The sequence below is a fragment of the Drosophila takahashii genome, chromosome 3R, assembly GCF_030179915.1.
Source record: "Drosophila takahashii strain IR98-3 E-12201 chromosome 3R, DtakHiC1v2, whole genome shotgun sequence".
NCBI classification, from domain to species: domain Eukaryota; kingdom Metazoa; phylum Arthropoda; class Insecta; order Diptera; family Drosophilidae; genus Drosophila; species Drosophila takahashii.
The window spans coordinates 37,574,965-37,594,942 of NC_091681.1; the positions used below are offsets into that span (position 1 = coordinate 37,574,965).

The 19,978-nt window shown below is 46.5% G+C and overlaps 6 protein-coding genes across 9 annotated transcripts; 3 read left to right on the top strand and 3 right to left on the bottom strand.

The window, feature by feature from the left end:
- Positions 1-280: 280 nt before the first annotated feature.
- On the top strand, positions 281-2,820 carry LOC108070075 (luciferin 4-monooxygenase). Its single transcript, XM_017160397.3, has 3 exons — positions 281-523; positions 1,030-1,706; positions 1,762-2,820. The coding sequence occupies exons 2-3, from the start codon at positions 1,036-1,038 to the stop codon at positions 2,723-2,725; spliced, it is 1,635 nt and encodes a 544-aa protein (XP_017015886.1). The 5' UTR covers positions 281-523; positions 1,030-1,035; the 3' UTR covers positions 2,726-2,820.
- On the bottom strand, positions 2,761-9,264 carry Myo95E (Myosin 95E). 3 transcript variants are annotated; one of them, XM_044395743.2, is made up of 17 exons: positions 8,676-9,249; positions 8,505-8,620; positions 7,435-8,449; positions 7,289-7,352; positions 7,203-7,216; positions 7,051-7,135; positions 6,896-6,990; positions 6,687-6,834; positions 6,308-6,630; positions 5,999-6,246; positions 5,242-5,938; positions 5,109-5,168; positions 4,696-5,027; positions 4,495-4,630; positions 4,282-4,434; positions 4,096-4,223; positions 2,761-4,036 (listed from the first exon to the last, which is right to left on the bottom strand). In XM_044395743.2, the coding sequence occupies exons 1-17, from the start codon at positions 8,778-8,780 to the stop codon at positions 3,913-3,915; spliced, it is 3,843 nt and encodes a 1,280-aa protein (XP_044251678.1). In that variant the 5' UTR covers positions 8,781-9,249; the 3' UTR covers positions 2,761-3,912. The 3 variants fall into 3 exon arrangements, 2 of the variants coding, with proteins under 2 accessions (XP_044251678.1, XP_070072156.1); XM_070216055.1 differs by lacking the exons at positions 5,109-5,168; positions 7,203-7,216 and having other exon boundaries at positions 7,305-7,352; XR_011418882.1 differs by lacking the exons at positions 2,761-4,036; positions 4,096-4,223; positions 4,282-4,434; ... (5 more) ...; positions 6,308-6,630; positions 7,203-7,216 and having other exon boundaries at positions 6,792-6,834; positions 8,676-8,866; positions 9,179-9,264.
- A 986-nt stretch (positions 9,265-10,250) lies between these two features.
- Positions 10,251-11,500, top strand: TBC1d7 (TBC1 domain family member 7). 2 transcript variants are annotated; one of them, XM_070217440.1, is made up of 4 exons: positions 10,251-10,867; positions 10,925-11,156; positions 11,215-11,298; positions 11,364-11,500. In XM_070217440.1, exons 1-3 carry the CDS (start codon positions 10,302-10,304, stop codon positions 11,296-11,298), a joined length of 882 nt encoding a protein of 293 aa, XP_070073541.1. In that variant the 5' UTR covers positions 10,251-10,301; the 3' UTR covers positions 11,364-11,500. The 2 variants fall into 2 exon arrangements, with proteins under 2 accessions (XP_070073541.1, XP_017015915.3); XM_017160426.3 differs by having other exon boundaries at positions 10,252-10,867; positions 11,215-11,367.
- mRpS24 (mitochondrial ribosomal protein S24) lies at positions 11,300-12,081 on the bottom strand. Its single transcript, XM_017160427.3, has 3 exons — positions 11,948-12,081; positions 11,696-11,885; positions 11,300-11,637 (listed from the first exon to the last, which is right to left on the bottom strand). The coding sequence occupies exons 1-3, from the start codon at positions 11,963-11,965 to the stop codon at positions 11,348-11,350; spliced, it is 498 nt and encodes a 165-aa protein (XP_017015916.2). The 5' UTR covers positions 11,966-12,081; the 3' UTR covers positions 11,300-11,347.
- Positions 12,082-12,639: 558 nt separating this feature from the next.
- Apc2 (Adenomatous polyposis coli 2) lies at positions 12,640-17,355 on the top strand. Its single transcript, XM_017160404.3, has 3 exons — positions 12,640-13,490; positions 14,036-16,216; positions 16,867-17,355. Exons 1-3 carry the CDS (start codon positions 12,855-12,857, stop codon positions 17,218-17,220), a joined length of 3,171 nt encoding a protein of 1,056 aa, XP_017015893.2. The 5' UTR covers positions 12,640-12,854; the 3' UTR covers positions 17,221-17,355.
- LOC108070083 (vesicular integral-membrane protein VIP36) lies at positions 17,259-19,078 on the bottom strand. Its single transcript, XM_017160405.3, has 5 exons — positions 18,849-19,078; positions 18,665-18,780; positions 18,407-18,604; positions 18,026-18,355; positions 17,259-17,729 (listed from the first exon to the last, which is right to left on the bottom strand). The coding sequence occupies exons 1-5, from the start codon at positions 18,982-18,984 to the stop codon at positions 17,523-17,525; spliced, it is 987 nt and encodes a 328-aa protein (XP_017015894.2). The 5' UTR covers positions 18,985-19,078; the 3' UTR covers positions 17,259-17,522.
- Between the last annotated feature and the right edge of the window lie 900 nt (positions 19,079-19,978).

Sequence of the window (19,978 nt, forward strand, 5' to 3'; positions counted from 1 at the left end):
CCATTGTAAATAGAGAATTTATTTTTTAAGGCATTTTTTATAGCAAGTCAGCAAATGTATGTATATTAAATGTATATATTAAGAATATTTAAGTGAAATAATTATTTTAAGTTTAAATCTTAAACCTTCCAACAAATAAATATACCCTACAAACCTCATTGTACCGCACATAAATAAAAATAAGCACATGGCGTTGCCAGACTGTCAGTTGCCAGAGCGTTGACAGTTATCGAATGAGCAGTTATCGAGTGAAGATTCGAAACAGCTGTCTGTTGTTTTTCCGCGAATTCTTCCCCCACCACCCCCTGACCCATTTTCCGTTGCACTTTTCGTTTGCTTTGAATGAAAAAACACAGCCGCTGCTCGCGCGTGCGCACTTGAACCGCCGCACTTATCAAATACGTTAATCTAATCGTGCGGCGAACGCAGCCTGACATATTCCGCCTCGCCATCCTCCGACGAACGGTTAGTTTCGCACCGAAGCCGCTCCCGCTCGCATCGCAAACCAGAAGAGGTGACTACCGTAAGTGGATGTGGATCGGCAGGAGGGCCTATGCCTTAATGATATGGCATGAATTAGCGGTGTAAAACATAAACATTACAAGGTTTAATTGGTGTTTACTCGATACGATACGATAATGCAAATGGAAGCCGGAAAATGTCACTTGAATCGCGGCGAACTACGACCTTTGGAACCTGGACTGGCAAACATGCAGATTTTCTATAATCCCCTATCTCAGATAGCAGGGAACATTGTTAACATCGATGGCCAGTTCGGTAAAAGTGGAAGATCTACGATTAGATAGCCCGGGGGGTTCAAAGTGTGGCAATTATAGTGTGTTCGCTTCCAAGGGTTGCTTTAACTTTCCACCCCCAGGCTAGTTTTCTTTGAAAAACTGGGAAAAACTACCTACGCCCTGAAAACGTACTTATAGTGGAATAATTTTTGGTATAAAAAGAGTGTTATCTATCTTTAATAACCCATTATAAAATGCAAAACCTTAACTATCATTTTATTCCCATTTTCAGGCCAAAATGACTTCTACTCTGCTGCCCGGAAATATAGTATATGGAGGTCCTGTGACCGAACGCGAGGCCCAGGACTACAGATCCCTGGGCCAGTATGTCCTGGACAAGTACAAGGGCTTCGGCGACCAAACGGTGCTGGTGGATGCCGTCAATGGAGTGGAATACACGGCCAGTTATATGCACAAATCCATTGTCCGGCTGGCCTACATCCTCCAGAAGCTGGGAGTCAAGCAGAACGATGTCGTCGGTTTGTCCAGCGAGAATAGCGTCAACTTTGCAGTGGCCATGTTTGCAGGGTTTGCAGTTGGAGCCACCGTGGCTCCTTTGAACGTTACCTACTCGGATCGGGAGGTGGATCACGCCATCAATCTGTCCAAGCCCAAGATCATATTCGCCTCCAAGATCACCATCGATCGGGTGGCCAAGGCGGCCAGCAAGAACAAGTTCGTTAAGGGCATCATCGCCTTTGGAGGAAATTCGAAGTACTTTAAGAACATCTACGATTTCAAGGAGCTGATGGACAATGACAAGTTCAAAACGCAGCCGGACTTTACGAGCCCCGCAGCCAACAAGGATGAGGATGTCTCACTGATTGTGTGCTCTTCGGGAACCACTGGACTGCCCAAGGGCGTGCAGCTCACCCAGATGAATCTTCTGGCCACGCTCGACTCGCAAATGTAAGTTTAAATGGTTATTTACCAAGGCTAAATGTTAATTCCCTCCTTTTAACAGCCAGCCCACCATCATACCCATGGAGGAGGTCACTCTGCTCACCGTGATTCCCTGGTTCCACGCCTTCGGCTGCCTGACGCTCATCACCACCGCCTGCCGCGGCGCCCGCCTGGTTTACCTGCCCAAGTTCGAGGAGAATCTCTTCCTCGGCGCCATCGAAAAGTATCGCGTGATGATGGCGTTCATGGTGCCGCCGCTGATGGTCTTTTTGGCCAAGCACCCCATCGTGGACAAGTACGATTTGTCCTCGCTAATGGTCCTGCTGTGCGGCGCCGCACCTCTGAGTCGCGAGACCGAGGATCAGATCAAGGAGCGCATCGGAGTGCCGTTCATCCGACAGGGCTACGGCCTCAGCGAGTCCACGCTGAGTGTGCTCGTCCAGAACGATGAGTTCTGCAAGCCCGGCAGTGTGGGCGTGCTGAAGGTGGGCATCTATGCCAAGGTGATCGATCCCGATACCGGCAAGCTGCTCGGCGCCAATGAGCGCGGAGAGCTGTGCTTCAAGGGCGACGGCATCATGAAGGGCTACATCGGCGACTCGAAGTCCACACAGACGGCCATCAAGGATGGCTGGCTGCACACCGGCGACATTGGCTACTACGATGATCAGTTCGAGTTCTTCATCGTCGATCGCATCAAGGAGCTGATCAAGTACAAGGGCTTCCAGGTGCCGCCCGCAGAGATTGAGTCTCTGCTGCTGACCAACGACAAGATCAAGGATGCCGCGGTTATTGGCAAACCGGACGAGGAGGCCGGTGAGCTGCCGATGGCGTTTGTCGTCAAACAGGCGAATGTTCAGCTGACCGAAAGCGATGTAATCCAGTTCGTCAACGACAACGCCTCGCCCGCCAAGCGGCTGAGGGGCGGCGTGATCTTCGTGGACGAAATTCCCAAGAACCCCAGCGGCAAGATCCTGCGTCGCATTCTGCGCGACATGCTCAAGAAGCCAAAGTCCAAGTTGTAAGCGGATCGCTCCCCTAGAAAACAATTTACTATGTGTATGTTTTATTATTGCTAAACTTTGTTTTATAAACTACCAACTGGTTGGGTTTCGATTTACTCATATTTGGCTTTTCTTTCGAAGTATTCGCTTAAAACTTAGATACAAATAAAAACTTGGAGTTCTGCAGCCGGTAGCCTTGAAATACGCAGATGTCCGAACTATCAATAACAAGTTATATATAAACAACTACATACATTCGTTCTCAACATGTAACAAACACTTGTGTTTTTTCCCATATTGTTGTCGCTTCTATATAGACTCATTATTAATTTCGTATGGTGTATACATATATATATATATATTTATTTATTTGAAATATTTAACTACTCATCTGCTCTGCTTTGTAAATAGTTGTTTAACATTTTTTTTTTGCTTGGGAAAAGTTGTCTTTCTTTCTAAGTCGCGGCAAATTGCATATATTTGGGGTTCCATTTGTGTTTCCGGTATACAAAGAGGTTTATATGTCTGTTCTCTAGCATTAGTTCACTAATTATTGTGTATGAAACCTTAAATGTAAGAGAAATGCCTTGGTTTCTATAACGGAAATATCATAGTTTGTGTAAAATCCCAAACACTGCCCATCCAGCACCTGCGTCCGCCACTCCTGTGCCTTCTTACTATTCTTATTGTTGCAATGCTAATCGACTTGGTGCATGACTTACACTTAAACCTAGTTCGACAAATTAGATGCGTAAATTCAGTTGTTCACTTCGTTAGTTTCCTTCGCCTTCTATAACTTAACATTTAGATAGTTAAATAAAACGGTGCAGTTTAAAATTAGCTCGCTCTCCTCCTTGGTACACTTCTAGTTTCCTGCTTTTGGCACAATCTTGACAACAAATTGGTTACTCTGATTGTCACTTGTGAACAAAACTAAGTGGTGAGTGTGATGTGAGTTGAGTGTGTGTGTTAATATATTGCTAAAATTGTATTTTGATCCCTGGGACCACATATGAAAGTCGAGAGACTTGGGGTCTCTCAGCAAAGGGCAATGGTAATTGCAGTTGCATGATGACTGGTGAGAATTTTGGATACGGACCGCCGAACCCGAGTTCTGCCTAAGGCGACGAAGATGATAGCAGCAGCAGACTCAATGAGCTGCCACGATTAGATTTCGACTTCGATTCTGGTTCTGATTCTGTCGCGGATCACACAATTATCTCCATGCGGTTCGCCTTGCGCGTGACCTTGGGCGGGCCTTGTGCTAAGTCCGACATGCCACCGTATTTGAACGAGAAGATGACAGTCTGTTGGCCAAAATTTGCTTCAAATCTGCAGGGTAAAGGATATAAGAAGTGGCTACAAATAGTCTGTGGTTTGTTAGCCCTTACTCAGTGCTTATGTGTATCTCCGGCGGTTTGCCTGTGGCATTTTGTATGACCAAAAACATTTTGGTCACAATTTCAATAACATGACCCGTTTGAAACACAAAGTCTCCCTTCTTCCGTCCAAATTCAGACTGGAAAAAAAACGATACATTAATCTTTGCTTTTAATATAGAAGTAACCATTAAATACCGCCTTCACGTGGAACACAGCAATGTCATCTAGATAAGGGCTCAGAGACATTCGGTAAATCTCCGATGCAGGCACTCTGTACTTGATTTGCAGCGTTCGCTGGTCCAACAGCAGAAGCGATGAGGTGGACAGCACCAGCAAAATGGGAACAAACTGAAAACAATCCATCATTTGTGTTAATATTCCTTTTGATAATCAAATTTCCCTGCTTACCTTTCCGCTGGAGCGCGCTATCTTGTTGATTATGTCTGCGAAAACAACGTACTGATCGTTGGTCTCGGCACAGATCTTCTTCCACTGCTGATTGTGTCGCAGTCGCACATAGTCGCCCACGAAGGGATGGCCCACACTGGAGAGGAATAAATTAATTAAGTTTTTAACACTTTAAAAATAAAATAAAAATTTAAAAGCTACCTTCTTGCATAAGAGGCTTTCCGATCCTTGAATATTATGCTGGCGGTGACCTTCTCCCGCATTCGATTGCGCGCCGTTTGATCAAAGGAGTTGCGGTAGATGTAGCACTTCCAGCGATGATAAATAGAACGCAGCTGACGCGAGGCATCTGCCAGGAAAACAGGCGCCGCTGGCCATTCTGTGGACAGCGGACTCAACGTATTGGGCGGCAGTCGCAGGGGAATAGTCAGCAGGAACTGCCTGATTTTCCACTGGCGGTAATAGCGACCTATAACGTCGATGGCCCACTTCACCTGGCGTTTGTACTTCAGGGAACGATACTCCTCGCGGGCCTGTAGGTAAATGCATAAATTATTAATCAGAAAGTAGCTTAGTCTCTTAAAAAGTAGTAGAATAAATCATGCAATGCTTACAACACGATATAAGCTCCACAAATGTCTACGACCAGTGAAGGGAATGCCAAAGCGGCACTCCTAAACATGCAGAAAATATAAGTAAAATGTAAAACATAATGCGAATAAATAAATTCCCTAGAGAAGTGCTCACCCGCCACGTGCGCCAGGCACTCGAGATGATCATCTGGCTGTGCCGCATGCGCTGGAATCTCTTCCTCGCATGGTACATGCGGAACATCTTCTGGATGAGCACGGCCAGCTCGCTGATCCGCAGGCGGCGAAACTGCTCCAGCTCATAGACGGTGCGCGGACTACGCACGAACACATTCTTGGTGCCAATTGTAAATTCCGCCGAGGGCAGCGGCAGATTGCGAATGATCAGGGCGATGCCCTCCACCTGACTGCCGCCGTGAAAGTGAGGCCAAGTGAGGCTGTTGAGCAGCTTGTAGCGGTGAAAGAACTTGACATGCAGCAGGTGGTAGCAATGCCCCGTGCGGCACAGGTGGACCAGCGGCATCAGCGACATGTAGCGCACCTGGTGCTGCACCAACGCCATGTCAAACTGGTGCGGCTGCTTGCCCTCGTTGGGCTTGATGCAGAACACATAGTGGGAGCGACGATGCTTAACGATGGCCAGCAGCGTCTGCAGCTGGGTACGGATGTTCGAGCTCAGCGTGCTGGGCTTTTTGGTGGCCTGCCGACGGGGATTGCCCTCGGGAAAGAGGCTCTGAACCAGAGAAAGTTTACTCTGGTAGAAGGCAGCACTGATAAACTTTGGCAGCATGTCCGAGTTCTTCTCGAGGAACCGATGAATTGAGTAGTTAACTACACTGGCGAAATGGCGAATTCTGTAAAGATAATACAATGAATCTCTATTTATCCCAAGTTAACTAATCTTTGAAACCCACTGAAAGCTCATTGAGTTGCTGCCAGTGGTCATGAAGTTGGGATGCCCGGCACAACATTGCTGAACTCGCGAAAGCAGAGCTTCGTTGCTGTTCAGATGGGATTCGTTGATCAAGCTCAGGATACCGTAGCTGGGCTTGTCTATCAGCTCGCAAATTGACTCGTTGTCGAAATAGTCAATCCGGGACCACTCCAATCCCTCGCGGATATAAAGTTCCTGCTCTGAGCGCAGAACATGAAAAACGAAGTTCTGAAAAAGAATAAAGGTTTAGTTTATTACTTATAATTCTGGTTAATCATTGTATACTTGCCTGATGGATCTTTTCCGCGCTGTAGTTAATAGCAAACTGCTCAAAGGAGTTGTGCTCCAGCACTTCGAATCCATAGAAATCCAACAAAGCCAAGTTCTTCTCGCGCTGTGTGGACTTAAGGGACTCGTTGATTTTGTTCACCAGCCACGTGAAGAGGCGACTGTAGAGAGTGCGACAGAGTGTGTTTCGGTTGATGGCCGCTTGCCTGGCATCCATTTCGCAGCCCACATCCTCCTGAGCGCTGTTCGAACTATTCGCTCTGGTCAAACAGTTGATCAGAATTTGGGCCTCTATATTGAGAAGCTGTGCTGTCTCTTGAACCTCTGTACATGTGAAATGGTTAATATTTTATTAATTATTTAAATCTTTTAGAACTTACCATAAACATTGGACACCTGACAACCCTCCGTTCCATCAATGTTGGTGATGGGTACGAAAATAAAGTTACCCAACTTCAGCACAACTGCGATGACCCGAAAAATGGAGTTACTTTCCTCACAACTGAGGCCCAGTACATCCAAAGATCTCTGTAATAAGTTGGCAATGTATTAGCTATAATAAACATAATATTTTTAGTGAATATCCAACCTTGGTATAATGAAAATTCATGCGGTCCTCCTCCATGGCAGTTGTGTTCCGTAGAAGCTCGTACTTTTCCACATTCCGATACAGCTTGAGCGATTCTGTAAAGTTTATACATTTTAGGTATAAATTCAAATAAGTTTAAATTATAAATTTCTTACTTAACAACTGGAGATCAGCTCCCAATAGTAACTGGTAAAATATGTGAAAATTTCGCTCTCCAATTATAGTATCCGTTATGCGGGTCTGTGAACACAAAAACAAATATTAAAATACAAATAAAACAGCTTAAACGATGAATACTAAGGCAAACCTTTTCCAACATATCTTAAGAGAAAGCACGAATAAAATACAATGTGTTATATTATTTTTTCTTTATCTGCTAGGTGTTTTACTTACAGTGAGTTATGTGCACTCCCATTGGATCGCCCTTAAAATCAATTTCTATATCAAATAATTTGCCCTGAAAATGAAAAGAGGGAAATATAGATGATTATACAAATTAAATTAAGATTTATAAAATATGTATCAAGTATTACACTCACATATCGACTGGAGTTGTTGTTCTTCAGCGTGCAGGCATTGCCCATGGCCTCCAGGAAGACATCCGCGCAGGTGACGCACTCGCGCATCCTTTGCGTGGGCGACTTGTGGCGCCTGTGCAGCGACGAGCTGGCCGACGGCGTGGGCGAAACGGAGCTGGGCGGCGGGGGCGGCAGATCGCCGAGGATCGCCTTGCTCAGCTTGTGTGCATCGTACAGCGAAATACGTTGCGTGGACCCCATGAGGGAGCTGCGATCCCGTTCCCTTTCCGGCTGACTCTCCGTGGAGTGCTGGCGCATCAGGTTGGAGCAGCTGCCGCGATGTGGATGCTGAGCCGGCTGAACGGTGGCTAGGCGGCAGGTGCTGCCACGCAGCTCATCCCGCTCCTCCTTCTCCAGGCTCTGGGCACGCACGCACTTGCTGTGTCCGCACTGGCGACAGCCGGAGTAAACGGAGGGCACAGCATACTTGGGCGAACCCTTGGCACCCACTTGGGTCTGCTGGTGCTTGAAGCACGACTTGGTCGGATGCAAGTGGTGGGTGGCCTGCGACTCGAGCAGCTGGCTGGTGATGTTCTCGCTGCTCTTGTGGTGCGAGAAGTCAAAATCGACGATCTTCTCGCGCATGTGGCGCCTGCTCTGGCGCTCGATGCTCTCGGCCCGCGTCCGCGAACGCTGCGAGGGTCCTGGCGAGGGACTCTGTCGCCGTGACAGAGTGGCCGGCGGATTCTCCGCCCGGTTCTTGCATATAATAAAGTTGGCAGTGCCGGAGCAGCTGCTGGAGGCGCGCCTGTGGGCGTGCGTCACCAGCCCGCTGGCCGAGCTGGTCGAGGATTGCTTGCGCAGGACATTCGGAGTGGCGGGCGGGCAGTGCGAGCGATCCTGTATGTGGGTGAGAAAGTTCACGATCATTTTGAAGGTCTCAGTCTTGCCCGCACCGCTCTCGCCGGTGAGCAGGATGCACTGGTCCTCGCTCTGGTCCTTGAGCGACTGGTAGGCCAGGTTGGTGAGGCCGTAGCTAAAGTAAAAAATAAAGATGTAGATAGGAACTGAAGATAATAAAGATATCGTACATGTGTGGCGGCAGCTGAAAGATGCCCTTGTCGCCATAGTTGCGGACATTGTCCAGAGAGTGCTCGGATATGTGATGATATGGATTCAGAGCCACAACAGAAGTTCCAATGTAGGTCTGGAAAATGGGGAGTTTATAGGAATCTATAGTTCAAAGGACTTGCAGCACTCACATATATGTGATCGCGCTTGTAGCGCTGGTGGATGTTGTTTATGAAACTATCCTCGGACAGGTTCTCCAGCAGCACCGAGTCCCAGGTGCCGATTTCCTGCTCCATCGCGATTCCCTCCTCCAGCTCCAGCTCCAATTACAACAACATGCACATACAAATGAGAGCTCAGCACTGGCATTTGAATACATCAACTGCGAACGGGGCCAAAACGAGAACGGGAACGGCGGGAGGGGGTGGGGGGTTGGTTAATGGCTCCAACAATTGCATAATTTATCGCGGGCCTGCTTGCATCTGGGCGAATCCGTGTTTTGATTTTCTGATTCAATTATTGATTTTCATGTGGCTGGCGAGCAACAGCCTCGAACTCGTGTTCACGCAGATATAGTCGGCGGATCGGGTCCGGATCTCTACATCCGTGACTGCTGGACTCTCGACTGGCCTGCTGGGCCTCCGTTTTCGCGAATTATTGCCTCTACTCGCCACGATTTGCACATTTTGTTTACCTTTTTTTCAGAAAATACATTTGGCAGCCAGTGGGTACCAGTGGTGGCCCAGCCATCGATGACACAATCGGTGAGCTTCCGTGGCCAGTAATCGATTTGAATACCCTACGAAGGAGTTGTGTGACTTTGTAATCAGTTTTAAAATAAAATAAATTTAACTTATTTATAGCTTTAATTCTCTTTTGATCTGAAATACGATAATTCAATTTCCTTCTTTAATTTTTGAATTTAAAAAATTATTTTTTAACTAGGGTGAACCCCCTATGTTATTTCGTAAGGGTATTTATCAGCTTTGGTGTATATTTTTTAGATTAATTGGGCTCCCTAAGGAGGAGTTGTTTGACTTTTTTTATCACTTTTAAAATTAATTATACCCGTTACTCGTAGAGTAAAAGGGTATATTGTATTCGTGCAAAAGTATGTAACAGGGAGAAGGAAGCGTTTCCGACCCCATAAAGTATATATATTCTTGATCAGGATCACTAGCCGAGTCGATCTAGCCATGTCCGTCTGTCCGTCTGTCTGTCCGTCTGTCCGTCTGTCTGTCTGTATGAACGCTGAGATCTCAGAAACTATAAAAGCTAGAAGATTGGCATTTTGCGTGCAGATTTTAGGAGTTCCTACGCAGCGCAAGTTTGTTTCAAAATGGTGCCACGCCCCCTTTAACGCCCACAATCGCTTATATACGATTTTAAAAATTTTAATATTTTGGAAAAGTAAAAATGCAGTTTTATTGTGTTTATTAATACCTATCGAAATGTAGAAGAAATTTTTCAAATCGGACCAGTCGTTAAAAAGTTATGCGTGATCAACGTTTTCTATCTCTATCTCCATCTCCCTCGCACTCCCTTTACCTGAGTAACGGGTATCTGATAGTCGGGGCACCCGACTATAACGTTCTCTCTTGTTTTTTTCTCAGAAGATCTAAATTAAAATTATATGGTCGTTAACTCGATTAATTTCCTTTGTTTTTATATTTCTGAAATGATTTTTTAAACTATGTAATAACATGTAATTTTTGGGAGGGTATTAGCAGCTTCGGTGTTGAAAGTAATCGATTGGTTGGGGCCTTTAATGGGGCTCCCATCCCTATTTTATAGTATCCGTATATAAACATGCAAAAATGACGACCACCGACGAGCGAAACTTCAGATCCAGCTACTACGAGAAATGCCTGATCAACAGCGTCGAGGAGAAGAAGTCGCTGAACAAACTGCTCCAGGATGACATCCGCAACCTGAACAAGCTGAAGCAGTTCTGCATGAACTACACGGTGCCGAATATTCACAGGGGTTACCTGTGGGCCCTGGTAATGGGCATTCTGCCGCTCCACAAGGCCTCCACAGCCTATATACGCGACCAGAGGCGCGAGATGTACGAAGATCTGCTGCGTGCCGTCGTGGTGCTCCGGTGTGCCGAGCAGAAGGAGAAGGAGCTGGTCATGCACACAATGTGGCTGCTGGAGTCCAATCGCCTGTGGCACGGGAATGCCAATGCCAGTCTCCAGGCGGACGACATGCACTTTATCGAGATTGTGCGCACCCTGCTGCAGATATTCAACGACGACGTGGAGACCTACTGGATTGCCAAGGGATTCTACAAGTACACCCGCGAACTGAAGAAGGAGTGCGTCAAGCTGAAGGAGCAGACGCAGATTATGCTCAAGAGGGAGGATCAGTCACTGTTCAAGTGGGTTTTTATCTACCTAGTCCGTTATCCTAATTGATTCCTCGATTTTTCTTATAGCCACCTGGAGGAGCTGGGCCTGTTTGATGGCCACTCAACGCTGCTGGACAACTGGTACATTACCTGCTTTGCTGGCGTCATCTGCGAGACTGTCTTGGTCAAGATCTGGGACAAAGTCTGCGGCGGCTCCCGCAAAATAGTCGTTTTCCTGTTCGTCGAACTGGTCAAGGACATAAAGTCCCTGATACTCAAGCAGAAAACGCTGCCAGACGTGAAAAGACTGATAGAAACGGTAGGGAAAGCATAAATCCAATGATAAAACCCATAAGCCAATAGTAAATTATCCCCAGGTTAAGGATCTCGATGGCGTCATCGTAAACAAGGCCATCAAATCGCTGCAGAACAACAGCAGCGAAGTCGAGTACACTCACTAAGTAAATCTACATCATTTTTATATATTGGACATGTAAATAGCGAAATCAACTAAATGTATTTGAAGACCACGTCCTTCCTGTCGCCCACCGTCTGCAGCTCCAGCGTCACGGGGCACTGCATCCAGTAGGAGAGCAGCTCCTCCGTGTAGCCAATAAGGAAGTACATTTTGCGCGGGGTGATCGCCTGTCGGATGAGGGCCGCAATCCTAATGGTGTTGTGCTGCCGCTTGATGATGATCTCGGAGCAGACGAGGGCGTGCCAGGTGCCGGTGACGAACTTGCGGATGAACACATCCTCGATGGCGGTTTGCGACGGACGCAGGGCATCCTTCACCGTGGCTATAAAAGGGGCGTCATAATTATGAATCCTTAATAAACCTCTCCCCCAAAAACTTACATGTATTCCACGAGTTCCACGACTTGCGGTGGCCAATGAAATGCGGAGGATTGGCCATCTCGTAGGTGAGCGGCCTGTTCCGCTTTGTGGTTATGCGGTATCGCCCGGATTGCACGCGACAGCACACGGAGCTGGTGTGGATGCTCGACCGGCTGAGCTGCTGCACCTCGGCCGCCACCTGGGGCACCAACTGGGGGGGAAGTGGGGTGATTAATAATTAAGTTACATCCTTTCTTTTATTATTTAACTCACCTTTTTTAGGAAGTTCATTATTCCGGGCAGAAACAATTTGCGTCCAGCAACAGCTGATTGACGTGACGTAACGGTTCGCTAGAGGCGGGCACTCATTCGATATTCTTGTTATTAAATTTGTAGTTGCTAATTCTGTATTTATTTTAAATAATTTAATGAGGTGTAGATATAAAAAAAGGAAAACTGCAATATTACATTTTTACCATAAACCCAGATCTTGATATTCCACCCAAAAAAAAACCGTTTTTGGTTAAGGCAAAGGAAGGAAAAACCCCTAGCAAAAACTAAACATATTTTTTGAAATTCATATTAATTGTGAAGAAAACTGTTCTTATTTTTTTACATTTTGAAATTAAATTCTTATTTACTCAATAAATACAATTATTATTTTAAATTACGCGCTTACCAGTTGGATCTCGATAATATTGAACCACTATCGATATTTATTTGGCTTTCGAAGCACGGCAGTGTTGCCAAAACTCGCTTCCAAATTCTAGCTAGATCGGATTTAGCTAAATATATATAATTAATATCATGACTTTATCTAGTTTAATTAAAGTCCACAGCTAAATTGCCTAGTTAATTGATATTAATTGATTAATAAATGCCGCTATGTATTATTTAGGCAATGGTAATTCCATCGCCTTCATCAGTCCATGAACTTACCTGAATCTGGCTATAAAACAGCCTAATCGGCAACACTGGAGCGCTGAGCCTGCGCGCTTGGAAAATGGCTTAGGCATCTCGAACAAAGATCGAGGATCTGAGATTACTACCTGTTGGAGCGACCTTGCAACAGGACTCTTTCAGAAGCGACGCCCTAGGAAGGCCAAGCCCTCTTCCTGGAACTCCTGCTATTCGAATGCACTTATAGCAGAGGATCTATAGAACAAATACACCCAAAGTTATGACGCTGAACGAGAGCGACGCCACTCGTCTGGAGCTGACGCGCAACTTCCTGGAGCTGTCCCGCAACCCGGAGACATGCACCGCCCTGCGCAGCTCCGACTGCATCCAGCTGCTGGTGCAGATCCTGCACGCCAACGACGAGGGACTCGCCACGGCGAGGAAGTACGCCAGCCAGGCGCTGCACAACATCGTGCACAATCACCCGGAGGAGAAGGAGCGCCAGCGGGAGGTGAAGATGCTGCGCCTGCTCGACCAGATCCTCGACTACTGCAACTTTCTGCGCACCCAGCTGCAGAGCGGTGGCGAGGCCATTGCGGATGACGAGGATCGGCATCCTCTGGCGGCCATGAAGCTCCTGATGAAGGCCAGCTTCGACGAGGAGCACCGCCAGACCATGTGCGAACTGGGCGCCCTCAAGGCCATCCCCAATCTGGTGCATCTGGATCATGCGGTCCATGGACCCGCCGCCGGCAGGGAGCAGTGCAACGCCCTCAGGAGCTACGGCCTGATGGCTCTCACGAATCTCACCTTCGGCGACGAGAATGTCCACAACAAGTCTTATTTATGTGGCCAGCGGCAGTTCATGGAGGTGGTGATTGCCCAGCTGAACACGGCTCCGGATGAACTGCTTCAGGTGGGTCTACTTTAGGACTAGTTATTATCTAGCAAACTAGTTATTTATGTAAAATATTAAAAACATATGGAAATAGGTAAATAGTAGAGCCCTGCATGAATGGATTTAATAATTTATTTTGAATTTTTTTTTTATATGAATGAATTAATTAGAATTTTGAGTTTAACAGAATTGAATGAATTTGAATTTTGAGTTTAATAGAATTGAATGAATGAATGGCATGAATTACGAAGTAATTCAAACGATAATTTCTTTTGAAGAAGAAAGGGAAGAATCTGGCAGAATTTTATTTACTATGCAGTTAACATTGATTTGTTAAAAATGTTTCACTTTTTGTTCTTAAAAGAAAGCACAAAATAAATTCTTAAAAAGTATTCATTCAATTCGAAATGAATTAGAAAAACATTCAATTCATTTTACATAAAATTGAATTAAACAAATCAGTAATTTCATGGCATACTATGATAAAACAAAAATTGAAAGATTCACGCAGGGCTCTACTAGATATTCACGATCAGATATTTTTAATGCTTCATCTCCCTTAGGTCCTGGCTGGAGTGCTTCGCAATCTCTCGTGGCGCGCAGACAAGCATATGAAGACCATATTCAACGAACTGGGCACCGTGACCTCCTTAGCTCGAGCTGCAATGCAGAACAAGAGCGAGAACACCCTGAAGGCCATACTCTCGGCCCTCTGGAATCTCTCGGCGCACTGCAGCACCAATAAAGCCGAATTCTGCGCTGTGGATGGAGCCTTGGCCTTCCTGGTTGGAATGCTCAGCTACGAGGGACCGAGTAAAACCCTGAAGATCATCGAAAATGCGGGAGGAATCTTAAGGAACGTGTCCAGTCACATTGCAGTTTGTGAACCCTATCGGCAGATCCTGCGGCAATACAATTGCCTGGCCATTCTGCTGCAGCAGCTGAAGTCCGAGAGCCTGACGGTAGTGAGCAACTCCTGCGGCACGCTGTGGAACCTCTCGGCGCGCTGTCCCGAGGATCAGCAGTACCTCATCGACCACAATGCCATTCCACTGCTGCGCGCTTTGATTAGCTCCAAGAACTCTATGATTGCCGAGGGCAGTGCGTCGGCTTTGAAGAATCTGGTGAACTTTAGGGCCACCCTGGAGCTGATGCCCAATGGAGATGGTGGCTCCCTGCCGCTGGACAAGGATGCTGGCCATGGTGGCACTTTGCCACGGAGGTTCAGCTCGCTGCGTCTCAGCTCAAATCCCACGGGATCGCTGAAAAAGGTGCGACCCTCCACAGTCAGCACAACTGGCTTTCTGAACAGAAAGTGCGAGAGCCGCGAGTCCATTTACTCGGGCAAATCCGACTCTAAATACTCAACAAAATCCGAGGGTGCCAAGAATCCCTTTGAGATTGTCACACCCACGGAAGAGCAGCCCATCGACTATTCCATGAAGTACATGGAACACAAACCCAGTAGCAGTAAGACCTTTGAGATTGACTTGGACCAGCCCACGGATTTTAGTGCTAGATATAAGGAGAGACGATCCGCGCAGTCGGCACAGCCGGAGATAAAGACGGAGAGCAATGAGATTAGGAGCAATGACTTGACCAAGTCCTCCTCGGCCACGGAGCTGCGAAATGGTCCGGTAAATGTGACGGTTTCAGCAGCCAAGCAGAAACTTTCCACCGAAACGGAAACGGAAACGGCAGAGCGACCGATCAACTACTGCGAGGAGGGAACCCCTGGCAGCTTCAGTCGCTTCGACTCCCTCAACAGTTTGTCAGAGAAACCAGAAAAGTGTCTGACGCCCAAGACGCCAGCGAAACCGGCAGTTCAGCTGGGGCAACAAAACATTGACTCCGCGCTGGAAACTCCTCTGATGTTTTCGCGCCGCAGTTCAATGGACTCTCTGGTGGGCGACGATGAGACCATTGCCTGCGAGGATAATGGATCCGTGATTAGCGAGTACAGCCGCATGCAGAGTGGCGTCATCTCGCCCTCGGAGCTGCCCGATTCACCCACCCAGAGTATGCCGCAGTCGCCGAGAAGGGATCGCAAGTTATCCACTCAAAATAACTCGGAGACTCCGGATCGAAAGGCGGGAAACGTGTTCGAGGACAAGCTCAACAGATTCCACGTGGAGCACACGCCAGCCGCCTTCTCCTGCGCCACCAGCCTGAGTAATCTCAGCATGCTGGATGACTCCAGGACTCCAGGACAGCGTACAGGTGACATCAATGGCAATGGGGATGCTCCTCGCAGCTATTGCACGGAAGACACGCCGGCGCTGCTCTCGAAGGCGCCGAGCAACAGTGATCTTTCCATTCTGTCCATCCCAAACGATATGAATGCCAACGAAGAGCCGCCAGTGCCGGCGCCACGAGCAGATGTGCCCGGAATGGTGGACTCTAGGATTCCAGCAGAGGATGCCATCTCAAAAATGCGCTGTGGCGGCAGTGCGTTGCCCAGTTATTTGCCAGTGTCGGATGAGATGAGCAAGTACTATGTGGAGGACAGTCCCTGCACGTTCTCCGTCATCTCCGGGCTTTCCCATCTCACAGTGGGCTCTTGCACGGCAGGTCCAGTTTCGAAGCTTCCCTTGAGGAATCCAGAGGAGGCACAGGCACCCAAACTTCCGCCCAGACGGAGTGCCGTTCAAGGGGAAGCAGAACCGCGTTTGCCGCCGAAGAAAAGCGACTCCTTAAGCTCACTCTCCATTGACTCGGATGATGACTGCAATCTACTCAGTCAGGTAAAGAAAAATGTGGAAAATATATTAACCACGTTTCGAAAGTCCGTGTTCATCGGCATTTCTAAACGGCTCAAGCGATCGTTTTTAAATTTCTCGCATATTTTTCTGCACTTTTTTCCTTGGAAAGCGTTTTTTCTAATTTTTGAACTTTAAAAATTTGTTCTTTAAGCCGAAAGTCAAATTTGTTAGGTTAAAAATGCATTTTTGACTTTGGAACATCGAAAAAAATTCTCAAAAATATAAAAAATAAAAAACGGGCTTCCCAGGGAGCGGGTTTTTTTTAATTCTGAAGCGAAATGTAAAAACGGAGGTACAGTGAGCACCGCCAAACGCCTATTTTTAATAGTGTTCCAGCAATCGCTTTGCCACCGATATATTAGCCTATAGTATCGGCTATAAAAATAAGTGGATATTATATAAATGACACTTAATAATATACAAAAAATTTGAATTAAATCGATCCAACCAGTTTTTCTATAAAAAAAATTGCAAAGTTAGTCGATTTTTTGGTGCCCCCCTTAATATTTAATTATAAAATTTGATACATGTATTTAATTTTACAAAAAAAACACTTAAGAACAAGTGTAGTTAAAAGTAATCAGTATATTTTTACTACCTTCGGAATAAATGTAATACTTTTCATTTTACAGGCCATTGCGGCGGGAAGCTGTCGACCGCAGCCCAGTGGAGCCAGTACCACCTCCAGTCTGGCCAACGCCAGCACCAGCACTCTTTCCCGGACAAATGGTCACAAGAAGCAGCCGGAGGATGGTGATAAACCGAACTACAGTTCGGATGACTCGCTGGATGACGAGGACGATGATGCGCGGTCCAAGTCGCTCTTCGAGCAATGCATCCTAAGCGGCATGCACAAGTCTAATGATGCCCTGGAGTCGGAGGGCGAGCCGCCGGGGCAGCGGACACAGGACACCAGTGCCCGCGATCGGTTTGTCAGCAACCAGGTGCGCCAAATCGAGTCCATGCTGGCCGGACGTCAGCACTAGAAGCGAATGGATGGGGGGTTAATTGAGAAGCGCATGCATTTGTTTGGTGGCTTTTAATCTTGTAGTCTATGCAATAATATTCTCACGGTCTCAATTTTCCTATAGTTCAGATTAAAAATTTGCACTTAAATTTAACTCTCCAACACGTGTAATATTATGTCTACCCTCTCACGAAAAAATATAAAGGAAACTAAAAGGGGTGATAAGAAATACGGGATACAGTCGCAAATATAAATAAAGAGTTGGGTTCAACTGAGGTCCGGGTTATGAACTCCTAACATGATGCTTTGATGGACTAGAGCTCAGTAGAAACGTTTCCGCGCGTTGCGATCCTTGAAGTAGGAGATGGCGAAGATGGCCACTGCAGCCGCCACGACGACCACGAAGAGAAGGATGAAGAAGATCTTGGCGTTCGACATTCCCGGCTTGGGATCCTCCTTGTGCTCACGCGGCGGCTCAAAGGTCTTGGCATTCGGTATGATATTGGTGCGTCGGATAATGTCATCGTTCTGGGGAAGAAAGAAAATTAAATTAATTAATAAACAAGAGCAAAGTAAAGCGGGTTTTGGGTAACATGATATATGACATATAAAACTCATCTTTATCGCATTTGCTTGACAAACATTCTTTACATTGTGAAAGATTAATATGAACCTGCTAAATTATTGCAAGTTTGAACAATTAAAAACAAGTTCATTCTTTTTTTAGACATATATACGAAACAGATATTGAAACTCAATCCCGCTTGCGGGTTCCTTGCACTCTTAAGCCGATAAGCTGGCAGCTGAGGTTTGCTTAAACTTACATTGATGTTGTTGTCCAGGTCGTAGAACTTGAAGCTGTGGATGTCGTGATTATCGGACAGATCGCCCGTCGTCGCAGACATGCCGAAGTGATAGCCGGTGGGCAGCTCCACATTGGCCACCACGAAGCAGTTCTTCCACTCGTTGCGGTTCTCCAGATCCGTGGACACCGAAAGAATATCGTTTTCGTAACGAATGCTGACCAGCGTCTCGTACTCGACGTTGCGGAAGCGCACCTCGCAGCCGGCCAGCTGGGTGTGGGTTCCATCGCGATCGTGGTCGTAGCTCCAGCTGCCATTGTTCACCATGGCGGAGAGATAGGGATGTTGGTGCTGCAAATTAAAGATTAATAAGGGTTTCTTCATGGTTTTCCTGAGGATTACATTGTGTGGCCCATTGTGATTGCTGTAGGTGTCCAGAATGATGGCCAGCCCGGAAAAGTGATCATTGCTGCCAAAGACCGGTCCCGTTTTCATGCGCTCCTTGGTGTACCAAATGGCGAAGCCATCGCCAAAGAGTTCGGTGCCCTTGCCGTGCACTTTAAAGCCAATGTGCACCTCCCAGTTGCGCGTCATCACGGGCTGGGGATTAGCAAACAATTAGACTCCAGAGGTCAGGGAAAGACCGAATAGCCCACTTACCGAGTAGTTCCAAAGGGCGCCGCTCTTGGACTGCAAATCCGGCGTCAGTCTTATGTAGTTGCTGGTCACCATGGTGTTGCCCAGAAAGTCCCAATGGGGCAGGATGACGCCCACGCCTGGAACGGAGTCGAGACCACGTTATAAGTACACGTACTCCAATCTTATCAAGGGCTTAATTACCCACCTTGGAATGGACGCACCAGACTGTGTTCCCGTTTCATGTAATCCGGCTCCCGGGGATTGTCCTCGCCGAGCACCGCCAAGGGGACGACGAGGAGCGCCAGCAGCAGGGAACAGTGTGCGAGCGACAATTTGGTCATGGCTGCATTCGGTGGCCCCGTTTGGATTAAATCTACATACAGGGAAAATAATATTTGCACAATTCGCTTTTTTTTTTCCGCCGGCCTTTTAGTGTTGGGCAACTGTGAGTCACTTACTGTGATTGGCAACTATCGGTTGACTATCGATTATAGCAGCGTTGCTATCGAAGCTGCTTATCAACCGTTAAGAGGAATGTCTATCGAGTTTAAAAAGTCAAAATAAAATTCCTCAAGTTTCTTGTTTTAAAAGTATATACAATTGTATAGCTCCTCTTTAAAAGTAAAGAGAAAGTAAACTTAATTACATTTTGATTGGATTGCTTTTCGACTCTTCACTTCTGAATGTATAATTTTATTATTTAAATAAATATTTCCTATATAAAGTTAAGGAAAAGTTGATAAACATATTTTCTTATTGTTATACCCTTGTAGAGGGTATTATAATTTCAGTCAGATGTTTGCAACGCAGTGAAGGAGACTTTTCCGACCACATAAAGTATATATATTCTTGATCAGCACCAATAGCCGAGTCTATCTAGCCATGTCCGTCTGTCCGTCTGTCCGTCTGTCCGTCTGTCCGTCTGTCCGTTTCTATGCGAACTAGTCTCTCAGTTTTAAAGCTATCGCGATGAAACTTTCCCGAAGGTCTTCTATGTCGGAGCCAGCCGGATCGGACCACTATATCTTAAGGCTCCCAAACAAATATAAGAAAATTCATTGTAACTTTGTAGGAAGTAGGCGTTTTGATTCTTGACTACTTAAAAACAAAATTGAAATAAATCGAAACGCTGAATCTGGAATCCCTGGAACTGCACCGAGTGAGTATTCTTTTATCTACAAGGGTATATAAGCTTCGGCTGGCCGAAGGTAGCTTCCTTTCTTGTTTTTTCTATGAAGTTTGGCGTGTTAATGTTTTCTTTGCATAAAAATCAAGAAAAACAGGACTTGAAAAATGGTACATTGAATTTTGTAAATTTAAATGAGAAAAACAGTT